Raw genomic sequence first — 12,940 nt, 5'->3', positions numbered from 1 at the left:
ATTGTATCCTGTAACATAATTTGGGTTCTCTTGAGTATCTCCCATTGCCCAGTATATAGCTAAGCTCTTAAAGCAAGACATATTTTCCTATGCATAAGTAATTGTCAGAGAAGCCACCCTCCCCTTTTTTCTTCTGTAGCCTTTACAGCATTGCTGTTAATTTTTCTTCTTCTTTTTTAACAGAATGTCAACTGCCCAATTGAGTGCTTCATGCCTTTAGATGTACAGGCTGACAGAGAAGATTCCCGAGAGTAATATTTCCAACCCAGAGAAACAAGCACGGATCTCTGTCAAGGTCCATCCAAACTGGAGTGATGTTAGCAGATCCCAGCTTAGTTTGTTTCTTTCTTATCCTCTGCTCTGGAGTAACTTCTCCAGCTTCAGCTCAATTCACAGCTTCTCCAAGCATCACCCTGGGAGTGTTTTTAGACTTTTCTCATAAATGGGGCAGTATGTTGCCGGTTCTCCAAAGTATTCAATACTGCTCAGTATTTTAAATGAAATGATTCTAACTTGTGATTTGGATTGGGATCAATAGGGAAGCACATGCACCAACCAAGATACAAAATGTCTTGAAAATGATATTACCAAAATTTTCAACAGGAAAGTTACCCAAACACTTCTGCTTCCACTTAACTATCTGGCCCACAATATTATAGGAACGGCATGTCCTTGTTACTGTGATATTTGAAATATCTACAGTACTCACTAGTTCCAAATGATTCTAGTAATTGCCTAGAAATCTTTCTCTTACCTGTTATTTATCAATTTTTCCCTGTATTTTTATATGGAAAAAATTGTATTGAAGACACTTAGTATGCAGTTAATAAGAGGAATTTGGTCTAATTATGGTTGGTGATTATTTTTTATACTGTACATGCCAAAGCTTTACTACTGTGGAAAGACAACTGTTTAATAAAAGATTTACATTCCACAACTTGAACATCATGGCTTCTTTTTTACATACAGAAATTTGGAGGGAAATAAGAATCTTCCTGAATGTTTTTTTCTTTGCTATTCAGCAAACATTTGAAAACCCATGATGGGCACGGCTCTCTAAATTTTGGTGATTTAGGTACAAGCTTTTCTAAGTCTGTCACTCCCCAAACCCAGATTCACTCTTGTCATTTTATCTCTTCAGTAATGGAGATAACTTTATATTTTCCACTTTACCAGATTTAGGTGGATTCAAATACTTAACTTGCTAGCTAGCTCTTCAGAAGTATAATCGAAACAACCTTTTCATTGTTCTTTTCTAACCATTATAATTCTTTCCTCCCTCCCACTTCCTTTCCGTCCTTCATTAAATAAACATCTACTCAAAGAGATTACCTGCAAAGAAAATAAAAAGATGACTGAGATGTTAAAACTACTTAAATCAGGAATTCTCTGGTGGTCCAGTGGTTAGGACTCGTTGCTTCCACTTCAGGGGGAGCGGGTTTGATCCCTGGTCGGGGAACTAAGATCCTGCATACCGCACAGTAAAGCCAAACAAAACAAAAAACCACCAAAAAACTACTTAAATCGCATGGCATAGAGGGGTTCTGTCTTGAGGAAACGCTGTGGTATAATAACGTCAATCCAACTTGTTTAAATGCCAGCTGACCCTGGACTGCCCCAGATGAACAAAGTGTGTGTAGTCCTGGTCTACAAAGGCCTTTTTTTTTCAATTTAACTTCAGGGAACCAACAAATCTAAAACTTTGGGATTAAATCTGGCATCCAAAATAGTAAAATAGTGGCACTGGAAATAGTCAATTATTAATTAGTAAAAGATTAGTAATTCATAATATACAAGACATGGAAAACACTTTTTTATACACCACTATAACAAAATATTTCAATAAATACCTGGCAATAAATATTAAGACTAAATACAGAAAGAGATTTCCTCAGGGTTCATTTGTTTTTTTAAAAAAAACAAAAAACAAAACTCATGTTGGAATGGATTTAGTTTATAAAATTCCTTGCCATTTAGCATCTCATTAGGGAGAGGTTATTTTTTTTTTAACATCTTTATTGGAGTATAATTGCTCTACAATGGTGTATTAGTTTCTGCTGTGTAACAAAGTGAATCGGCCATACATATACATATATCCCCATATCCCCTTGCTCTTGCGTCTCCCTCCCACCCTCCCTATCCCACCCCGGGAGAGGTTCCACAGTCTAATTTTACAGGACTCCAGCTCAAATGAGTTTTCCTTAGCAGGACACAGACTCACACCCCGGACTTCTGTTAACATCACTAAACTTTCAGCTTTGTCAAGCCAGTAGTTACCAAGAGAGCTGCTCTGTACATGTGAAAAAAAGGAAAAATCACAGGAAGAACAGATCATGACGATATTAAATGACTGTTCCACATACGTGGGTCATCATTGTTCATGGAGAGAGAATACGACCCGATACAAATTCACACACGGTGTAAGGGGAAGCCCCACTGTAGACACACACCAAAGAGAAAGCAGGCTCCTGCCTCCATCTTTAATGTGAAGAGGAAGCCCAGGTACTGCACTTGTGAAAGTCTGCACCTCAGCTCCATCCTATTGAAAGGTCTTTACATTTAAAAACACAGTGAAAGAACACCTTTGGGTTGAGACTGACTTTGCTTCAAACCACTTATCTAGAGACAAACTTAAAACTATTTTCCCCAACATGAGTTTAAGTAAATCCAGTTGGCCTATATTAATTAAATGGATAGTGAGCCCATCAAAACCTTGCACACTGAAATGTAAAATCTGCAAGTTCCACATTTAAGATTTTAAAAAGTACCACTTTTTCCAGAATGTCTGCTAGATTCTCAAAAGCAATATATTAAACTTACAAATGAAACTCCATAGTGAGTAACTACATTTAGATAATCAGAACAAATTAAATTTCAATGGTCTTTTATGTTTTGGCATCACAAGGCAAAACGGTAAAACTTTCTTTTTTACTATTTCTCAGCAAAATCATTTAAACACAAGGATTTCCAAAGATCTTTTACAGTTTTTACTGACTCATGTTACTGTTGTTCCTGAGAATTGTCTTAAGCAGGCCAGACTGAAAAGGCATAATTAAAAGACCAATCTGGATTCAGGCAAGAGACTGGCACTTCAAGCAAAGTCAGATAAAAGTAGTAAATATATGAGTTTAAAAAGAAAAATCATAATTTTGAAGCTATACCTTGTTTTGCTGGACGTGATTTGTAATAAAATTTATTGTTGAGTATTTTTGTTGTTTTCAGCTCTAATGACCAGAGTGAATTATGCAAGTTAGTCAGTATAACATCACTATAAGCCTGTAAGGCACACATTCTGCGGAGGTGAATAAAGAAATGCTCAGGTGGAAATTACAAGTATAGGAAATGACTTTTCCATTTAATTATAGTTCCATTGAAAATTCTATTCCATTTCTAGTTGTATGAAATTCATTAAAGTGATTAAGAAACACACATCAGCACATTTAAGTGCTGAAATTGCTTCCTATTCAGTAAGTTCCCATTACTGTGACAGGGAAAGTGGCAGCCTCCAATTAAAAAATCCCATTTTCAGGAGATACATTTCAACCACTAAAAAAAAAGATCACTCTTGGGACTTGTCATGTTTGGGGACATTTAAAGATTACCACAAAGGCTGATAAAGCAGACGCAGCACAAAGCAGGGCAGCACCTTGCCCTGCCCTGGATTTTTCAGACTAAGAAAGTTATTTTTAAAGAGTATATATGGCAGTCATATTTGAGATGCAAGTTATTATCATTGCCACATCATCCCATTTCATATTCTCATTAAAATAAAAGAGATTCAATTTGAATTGCAAACAAAAATCTATATAAATTACAACGGAAGAGAAGAAAATACTCTAAGTAATAAAAGAGCAAGAGAAATGATGCTTCAGCTTGAAAGCCCCAAACGGGAAATTCCTTTTTTAACATTCCTCAGTAGAGTTAGGTATGAGATATTAAAGCATGTTTTACATTTCCTTGAATTCCTCTTTAGAGACGTAAAAGTTCTAACAATCTGAGGAGCCAAATTTATCCTATTAATGGCTCTTGTGTGGAGCCTCCAGAGGCTTGAAGTTATTAGCTTTGCTTGGAGGTGGCCAGTAAGGGGTGATTGTCAGCACCCAGTGCTGGCTAGGGCTGGAGTCACCCATCCTGCAGGCAGCCCCTCCCAGCAGACCTGCCCTTACGGAAAATACACTGCAGGCCAAGGATGCTCCCAGGGAGCTCTCTGCATCACGGCACCTCGGAAACCACCATTTCGTTCCAGAAGGAAACGCTGCCTCTGCCAGGAGACTGCCGGTCACGGCTGTACAGTGAAACCTGCTGATCCGTAAAATTCAGCATTAGTTGTAAGATGCCGAGCCAAGCGCTGAACGTGCCGCTTTGGTGGAGAAACTGGAACCCTTTCATACACTGCTGGTGGAAAAGTAAAACAGTGCAGCTGCTGTGGAAAGCAGTTTGGTGGTTCCTCAAAAAGCTAACCATTGAGTTACCATATGACCCAGCAATTCCACTCCTAGGTATATACCCAAGAGAACTGAAAACATATGTTCACATAAAAACTTGTACATAAATGTTCACAGCACCATTTTTCGTTAACAGCCAAAAAGTGGAAACAACCCAAATGTCCATCAACTGATGACCGAATAAAACACGTGGTCTGTTCATACAATGGAATATTATTTGATCATAAAAAGAAATGAAGTATTCATACATGCTACACCATGAACCTTGAAAACACACTAAGTGAAAGAAGTCAGGCACAAAAGGTCACATAATGTATGGTTCCATTTATACACAATGTCCAGAATAGGCAAACTAATAGAGACAGAAAGTAGATTAATGGTTACCAGAGGGAGAGAAGAATAGAGAATAACTGCTAATCAGAATGTGGCTTCTTTTTGGGGTGATGGAAATGTTCTGGAACTAAACAGTGGTGACGGCTCTACAACTTTGTGAATATACTAAAAAATCACTGACTTGCATTTTATATGTGTATTTTATTTCAACTGAAAAAAAATGGCACTTTAGTTACAGAAAACCTCAATATCCTTTTGCTTACTGGTAATGTTACCAAGGCTGTTGCCCCAGAATCACACCCCTGCCCCTCCCTTGAATGGAAACCAGTTACTCTAATCTAAGTTTCAGGAGGAAACTGCAAAGAGAAAAAAACAAGAACTGGTTAGAATCAACTAGACCCAAGATGGCGGAAGATCTGACTTCCGGTACACTTTGAGCCTCATTCTATGCTCGTTGTAATACATTAGCATGCTAACTGACACACCCACCAGCGCCACTGTGAAAGCCCATACAAAGACTGAAAAGGAGTGTCGCATCAGTCTCCAGGTCCAAACCACACCCCTGTTCTCGGATAACTCGTGGATATTCCTTCCCCTCTTTCCAATTCCCTCCCTTTTACCTTGACCCTCCTATATATTTGGTGTCTCTGCTCTAATTGGGTTAGGAAGTTGATTTGTGAACTAGGTTCCTGCTTCTCCACTCTTTGACCATTAAATAAAGTTTGTGCTGTTCCAGTCTCGGCATCAGTTTTGCTATTGACAAAAATGGAAAAAATAGGAAAAAGAACCTCCCTGGCCGAGACAAGGGGTCCCGGCCCGGGCTAGGACCCTGGTACGGGTCTAGTCGAGCAATTCGGTAGCAGTAAGAAGTGGTTTGGGAAAACAGAGTAGATGAAAGATTGAAGAGAGACTTCCCTGGTGGTCCAGTGGGTAAGACCGTGAGCTCTCGATGCAGGGGGCCTGGGGGCCTGGGTTTGATCCCTCATCAGGGAACCAGATCCTGCATGCATGCCTCAACTAAGACCTGGCACAGCCCAAATAATAAAAAAAAATAAAAAATAAAAGATTGAAGGAACTCAAACTTTCTGGCTACCTATTCAAAAACTGAGGCAAAATCCAACTTCCACACATTAGTATCATCTTCCACTACCTTCCATGCCCCATATACACAAAAGCATTACGAAAATAAAATAACTAGCTTTTTTTTTTTTAATAGCAGTATTTATCATGTCTGAGGTGGTGTTAAATATTTTGTTTCATTTACTCCTCAGAGCAACCCGAAGAGGCAGGTACTGCAACATCGGTTTATAAGTAGAAAGTGAGGAAAGGCTAAGTGAATAACCTACCATCACACAGTTTGTTAGTAGCAGAGCTGGAACTTGAACCTGACAAACTGGCCCTGGTTTGTGTGCTTTTAACCAGGAGCTATTCAGCCTCCTTGGGAGCAAATGCATCTCCATTTTATAGATGAGAAAACAAATTCCAAGAGGTTAAGGCATGTGCCCAAGATCACCAAACTGGTGAGTGGCAAAACAAGGGAGAGATGATCATAAATGGCCCAAACGTGGTTTCCTAGAAGGAAAGAGGGGGCCATAATCAAGAACAGGTATGGGGGGACATGGCAGTGTAGCTGCTGGCAAAATCCTTTTTCTTTACCTGGTTGGTGGTGATATATGTTTATTTAAAAATGATTCTTGGGAATTCCCTGGTTGTCCAGTGGTTAGGACTCTGTGCTTTCACTATCGAGAGCTGGGTTCAGTCCCTGGTCAGGGAACTAATATCTGGCAAGCCGTGTGGCACGGACAAAAAAAAAAAAGATTCTTCAAGCTGCAGATGCTTTAAGCACTTTCCATAGGCATGGTTTTTTACAATTTATTTTTTAAAGTAAATTTGTGCCTGTCACAGTGTTTAGCAAAAGTGAGCTTTAAGAGTGTCCAAGAATGGAAGGCACTGGGAGCTTAAAGACCTGCAGGGACTTGTGCTCTCAGGAAGGGACAAGGGACTGGGCTTCAGAAAGAAGGTGCCTCTGGAGGCAACAGGATGGGTTCAGGGTGCCGTTGGTGGACTATTTACAAATGAGTGAGGGCTCATGCTTTTCTTCCTGGGCCCCAGACGCTCCCCCAATTCAACTCACTCTTTACTGATCCAGATGTTTTGTTATGGGTTTTCTGCTCAGTCTAGAGTAAGCCATTTCTCCAAGGAGTCCTGGATCCTTTTATTAGATAATGGTATTAGAAACCAAGATCTTAGCATTAGGTATGCTCATTGCCACTGGGGTTTCACACTTCTTGGCCCTTTCAGTTGATAGATGTAGTCATGCATTTTAAAGTGTAAGAATATTCATTTTAAAAATTATTTTTTAAGTTACTTTTAGATTAACTGATTGAAATATTTACAGATAAAATATCTATAGACTTTGCTTCAAAATAATCTGTGTTGAGGCATGAGAAATAGAGAAACAGATATAACTAAAGTAGTCATAAGGTATTATAGTTGGATGATAGATACATAGAATTTTACTTTTTTTGTGTTCATACCAAAATATCCATAATAAAGACCTTTTAAAAATTGAGAAAACTACTTATAACTACATACTTACAATTTTGAAAACTTAGAAAAAATGGTCAAATTCCTAGGGGGAAAAATATACCTTGCTAGAACTGACTTAGAAATAAAAAAATTATTTAAGAAACTAAAGCAATTATTAGAAAACATCCTATGATATTTATTGGTGTTTTTTTATTCTCTTAATGGCAGAGTAGATTATATTGGACTAATACCCCTGCAGATAATTATGAACACTTGACAAAAATATTAAAAAAAATCTATTTAAAGCCCCTGGAAGGCAACCAAAAGCTGGTGAAAACCAGAGGGATCAACCTTCAAAGGGGATCAACATCAATTCTCCACAAACTGATCTACAGATTCAATGCAACTCCAATTAAAATCTCAAGAGGCTTTTTTTGTAAAAATGGACTAGTTGATTCTAAAATTTACATGGAAATGCCAAGGACCTGGAATAGCCAAGAAATCTTTAAAAAGACTATTATGAAGGACTCACACTACCCAATTTCAAAATTTACTATTAAGCTACGATAATCAAGACAGTGTGGTGTTGGTATTAGGACAAACATAACAGTAGAACAGAAAAGAGCCCAGAAATGACACACAAATATGGTTGAGGCAACAAGGCAATTCAACAGGAAGAGTTGTCTCAACAAACGATGCTAGAACAACTGGATAAATGTATGGAAAGAAATGAAACTTGACCCATGCATCACTTTAACACTGGATATTAGATAACAAGACCTAACTGTAAGAGTGAAAACTATAATTGCCTAAAGGAAAACATAAGAGAAAAATCTTCACAATCTTTGGATAGGTAAGCGAAGGTCTCTAGTTTTTAGATGCATAAAGACGCAAAGATGAAGATGGGATACAGGATGAGATTTTCTTGGAGGAGACCCTGAGATGGGATGGGGTAGGGAAGTTGGGGGCACCAAATGTTTAGAATAAGTTACTGCTCAGATTCTAGCTTCTGTTTTGGGAGATGAGGTCACATTACTATTACATTACTAAAAATATACACATAGACCAGTCTGTCATGAACTACAGATTATGATTATTCCAATTCTTTATGTCTGAAGTCCAAAATTTAAAAATTACCTAAGAAAGTATTAAAGGGAAATACTCTAAAGAGCATTTTGAGGGGATTCCCTGGTGGCACAGTGGTTAAGGATCCACCTGCCAATGCAGGGGACACGGGTTCGAGCCCTGGTCTGGGAAGATCCCACATGTTATGGGGCAACTAAGCCCGTGCGCCACAACTACTGAGCCTGTGCTCTAGAGCCTGCAAGCCACAACTACTGAGCCCATGCACCACAACTACTGAGCCTGCACTCTAGAGCCTGCAAGTCACAACTACTGAGCCCATGCACCACAACTACTGAGCCTGTGCTCTAGAGCCTGCGAGTCACAACTACTGAGCCCGTGAGCCACAACTACTGAAGCCCACGGGCGTAGAGCCCGTGCTCTGCAACAAGTCACCGCAACGAGAAGCCCGTGCACCGCAACAAAGAGTAGCCCCTGCTCGCCACAGCTAGAGAAGGCCCGCACGCAGCAACCAGGACCCAATGCAGCCAAAAATAAATAAATAAAATAAATAAATTTTAAAAATATTTTTAGAAAAAAGCATTTTGAGTCTTTAAAAATTAATACTGTGCCTGCATATCTGGGCAGTAATGGTGGGTGGAATTTCAGCTCTCACACGGTCCTCTTTTCTGCAAATGTAAAACAGTGATTAGAGAATGAATTAATTTGATAAATCTGGACATGAGTATTTATATCTAATTGAGATAGTTTGTAGTACCATTCTTTAAAATATTTATGTAAACGAGTTCAAACCGTAGAGTGTTAAATGGAGAAACAATTCTTCCAATAATTATACCCTCAGTGTTAACCTTTGGTCAAGGGGAGATAGAATGCACACTTAACAAGTTATAAGCCAAAATATGTATCAGCTGTTTATTGCTACCTAACAAAGCACCCCAGAACTTAATGGCTTAAAGCAATACATAATCTGTTTCTGTGTACCAGGAATTCATGAGAAGCTCCTTTGAGCAGTTCTGGCTCAGGTCTCTCAAGAGGTGGCAGCAAGATGTCGCCTGAGACTGGAGCTCCACTTCCAAGACAGGTCTCACACATGGCGGGCAGGTAGTGTTGGTAAGATGGTTTCTCTTTCAGCAGGGCTGCTTAAAGGTACCTACAGCGTGGCACTGGCTAACTCCAAGAAACTAAGGCTGAAGTTGTAATGCCTTTTACGGCCTAGCCTCAGCAGTCACACATTTTTCCTACAGTATTTTATTGGGCACACAAGTCAGCCTTGTTTTCAGTGTGGGAGGGTACTAACTATACAAGGGCCGGAAGATTAGTCAATACATTAATGACTAGAAGGATAACCTTAAAAAAACCCATCAGAAATCTTTTAATTTAGGGCAAGTGGGTTAAGGACACGGGAAGAGGGCAGGACTCAACTTTTAAGGTGAAAGATGACAAAAGGTTTCAGTTGGCCTTCGGTGTAATATGTGAACAATCAGGACCACATGGGCAGGGCACATACACGCACAATTATGTCCGGATGCAGGAAGGCATTGCCATCCACTGTGCCCTACTTCCTTCCAGTAGTAAACCTGGGAGAATACCGGGTCCATTTCTGGGCACCAAACATTGAATACATTTTTTAGGTAGCTCTAGAGGGGACATCAAGGACTGGTTTAAATTATGGGAAACATTTCACTTAACAGAGGAAAGAGTAAGTACTGGCAGTGTCCTAATGTCGGGCCAACAGAAGCTTTAATCTCCCCTCAGTTTCTAGTCCACGGCTTACAATCTGCTGTTTGTTCAGAAGGCAGTCAACCACACTCTTTAGAACTATGATTAGTGGAAACTCATGAGCAGAATCCCCTATGAGTAAACTAGTGGGACTTTAAGATGCCTGTGCCACCTGCTACGGTGGCTGCTCGTTTCTTTGGCTTACCTAATGATTTTCAGATGCTCACACAGGTAACATTTTGGGATGAGCTGAGCCCCAGGAGGCAGGGATGCTCCTGTATTTCTTACAGAGAACCATGTGTAATGTTTGTCAAACTAAAGAGCCTACAACTAAGACAAATTAAATACAACTGCCAGACACTATGGCCCCAAGATTATTAAAATTTAACGCTTTATTTTTTAAAGAAGGTGATTTTCAAAATTCCATATGTGATTTTTCACCTACACATAGGCAGGGTATAAAGTAATGTGTGAAGAAGTCAGTGATGGAAGAGCCGGAGATTCGTGTGAGCGAGGATTATTCCCAGCTCATCGCAAGCCTCGATCACAACTTTGTCAGCGGTGGAACCGGAAGGGGCAGCGATGTAGGCCACGCCACTCTGAGGGGGAGACAGAGACGGACTCTCAAAACACAGCCTCATGCCAAAACACGTCCAGAATCAACCCCTCACACCCAGTAACAAGTGCAAGCTAACAACGATTCACACTGCAGACTGATTCGGTCAAGAGGCAAAATAACGGGATTTGGGTTGTCCATACAACAAAAGGAGAAGTCAAAACAATACTCTAGATGTTACTGATATATCACATCATCATAGCCTGGCTATATAATATAACTCATAGAACTGAAAAATCAGAAGCAGCATCTCTGAAATGGTTGCTGCATAATGACCAAATCCATACACACACCAATCCCATACTTACCCTTTTAGCTCTGTCTACATTGTCCTGGAAAGGAAAGAAGGCATCAGAGCTGATGGAAACTTCACTAAGTTTGTCAACCCATTCCTTCTTCTCTGCCTCAGTTAATAACTCGGGGACCTGCTCAAACAGTGCCTTCCACTTGATCAAATCTTCACCCTATGAGTGCGGGTAGAGGGGAAAGACAGGTTTTACACCATCTTCAGTACTATCTGATACAAATCAGAATGCCAGAAAAACACTTGGGCATTTTTCCTAGGACTTAATTATAAATAATGACTCATTTATATCCAAGTCCATATTTCTAGAACCTTTTTTTGATGCTGTATAACATTTCATTAAGGAAGAAAATTAATCTTAAGTGTACCAAATAAAGACTGTACCATTTACAAGCCAGTTTATTCCAAATATATTTTGTTCTTTAATCTCTAAGTTAAATCTACTGCTTTATATCCCTGTATCAAAGCAAGCAAGGAAACAGATAATTTATAGAAGCACATTTCTACAATAATTAGTCTTAAGTACAGAGTCAGTCTAATAGACCAACCAGAACATGACTCAACAGTATTCATTTTTAAAAAGTACTTCTATTTGGGGTTTAAGCCAAAAGGCTTAAACAATATACTTTATTCTTATTCACATATGTAAGTTCTCTTCCAGGACGTACAGCACAATTTGTTGTGTAATATCAAGCAGAAAAAGCAAATATTAAAGTAATTTTTAAAAAAAGCTGTTTGGGGCTTCCCTGGTGGCGCAGTGGTTGAGAATCTGCCTGCCAATGCAGGGGACAAAGGTTCGAGCCCTGGTCTGGGACGATCCCACATGCCGCGGAGCAACTAAGCCCGTGAGCCACAACTGCTGAGCCTGCGCGTCTGGAGCCTGTGCTCTGCAACGGGAGAGGCCACGACAGTGAGAGGCCCGCGCACCGCGATGAAGAGTGGCCCCCGCTCGCCGCAACTGGAGAAAGCCCTCGCACAGAAACTAAGACCCAACACAGCCAAAAATAAATAAATAAATTAGAAAAAAAAAAAAAAGCTGTTTGAAGCATTTCCTGGTTACAAAGCACACTCTCCAACGACACCTGTTGATCTTGTCATGGATTCTTATCCCTGAATGGACAACCCAGTGGAGTTGACTCGCCCCCTCAGAAGACCACTGAGTTTTTGATTACCAAGCTTCTCTTTGCGTTTTGTATCCAGTACCTGTTAAGCATTTCTATTTCCAGAAACTGGGCTAAATCCTATTCTTTTAGCAGGCTACCTAATACTTGCAATTTTAATGCTCCCATATACTTGCTTCAAAGTAGAAAACATTAAAGAACATGAAATATAACACAAGTACACTGAGTTGTTAATGGAGCTTGTAGAAAACGTAGAGGGACATTTGTTACCTGCTATCAAGTAATTTGTATGCAATGTTAAATACACACCTATCACGTAGTAAGCATCATGACTGGCACTGTGACAGACACCCAAGATGGGTGAAAAACAGCTCCTGCCATCAAAACTTATAATCAGGGACTTCCCTCGTGGTCCAGTGGTTAAGAATCCGCCTCCCAATGCAGGGTATGCGGGTTCGATCCCTGGTCAGGGAACTAAGAACCGACATGCCACAGGGCAACTAAGCTCGCATGCCACAACTACTGAGCCTGCACATTCTAGAGCCCGCGCGCCACAACTAGAGAGTCCACGCGCCACAGCTAGAGAGAAGCCTGCATGCTGCAACTAAGACCCGACACAGCCAAATAAATAAATAAATAAACAAACAAACAAATAAATCTTTAAAAAAAAAAAGAAAAGCTTATAGGGACTTCCCTGGTGGGGCAGTGGTTAAGAATCCGCCTGCCAATGCAGGGGACACGGGTTTGAGCCCTGGTCCGGGAAGATCCCACATGCCGCGGAGCAACTAAG

The 12,940-nt window shown here is 40.0% G+C and overlaps 2 protein-coding genes across 9 annotated transcripts in view; one reads left to right on the top strand and one right to left on the bottom strand.

Annotated features, from left to right (window-relative positions):
* The window catches only part of FN1 (fibronectin 1), a 69,378-nt gene extending 68,450 nt beyond the window's left edge, over nt 1-928 (top strand). For all 8 annotated transcript variants that reach the window (XM_059928637.1, XM_059928633.1, XM_059928640.1 and 5 more), the window contains one exon: nt 184-928. In XM_059928637.1, coding sequence (XP_059784620.1) covers nt 184-255 — 72 coding nt within the window. In that variant the 3' untranslated portion in view covers nt 256-928. The remainder of the gene's footprint in view (nt 1-183) is intronic.
* A 9,555-nt stretch (nt 929-10,483) lies between these two features.
* Nucleotides 10,484-12,940, bottom strand: part of ATIC (5-aminoimidazole-4-carboxamide ribonucleotide formyltransferase/IMP cyclohydrolase) — a 32,963-nt gene continuing 30,506 nt past the window's right edge. Inside the window, exons 15-16 of the mRNA XM_059928632.1 lie at nt 11,034-11,189; nt 10,484-10,708 (exon numbers count right to left, since the gene is read on the bottom strand). Coding sequence (XP_059784615.1) covers nt 10,589-10,708; nt 11,034-11,189 — 276 coding nt within the window. The 3' untranslated portion in view covers nt 10,484-10,588. The remainder of the gene's footprint in view (nt 10,709-11,033; nt 11,190-12,940) is intronic.

Source organism: Balaenoptera ricei, chromosome 7 (assembly GCF_028023285.1).
Source record: "Balaenoptera ricei isolate mBalRic1 chromosome 7, mBalRic1.hap2, whole genome shotgun sequence".
Lineage (NCBI taxonomy): Eukaryota > Metazoa > Chordata > Mammalia > Artiodactyla > Balaenopteridae > Balaenoptera > Balaenoptera ricei.
This window is presented reverse-complemented; position numbering and strand designations above follow the sequence as displayed.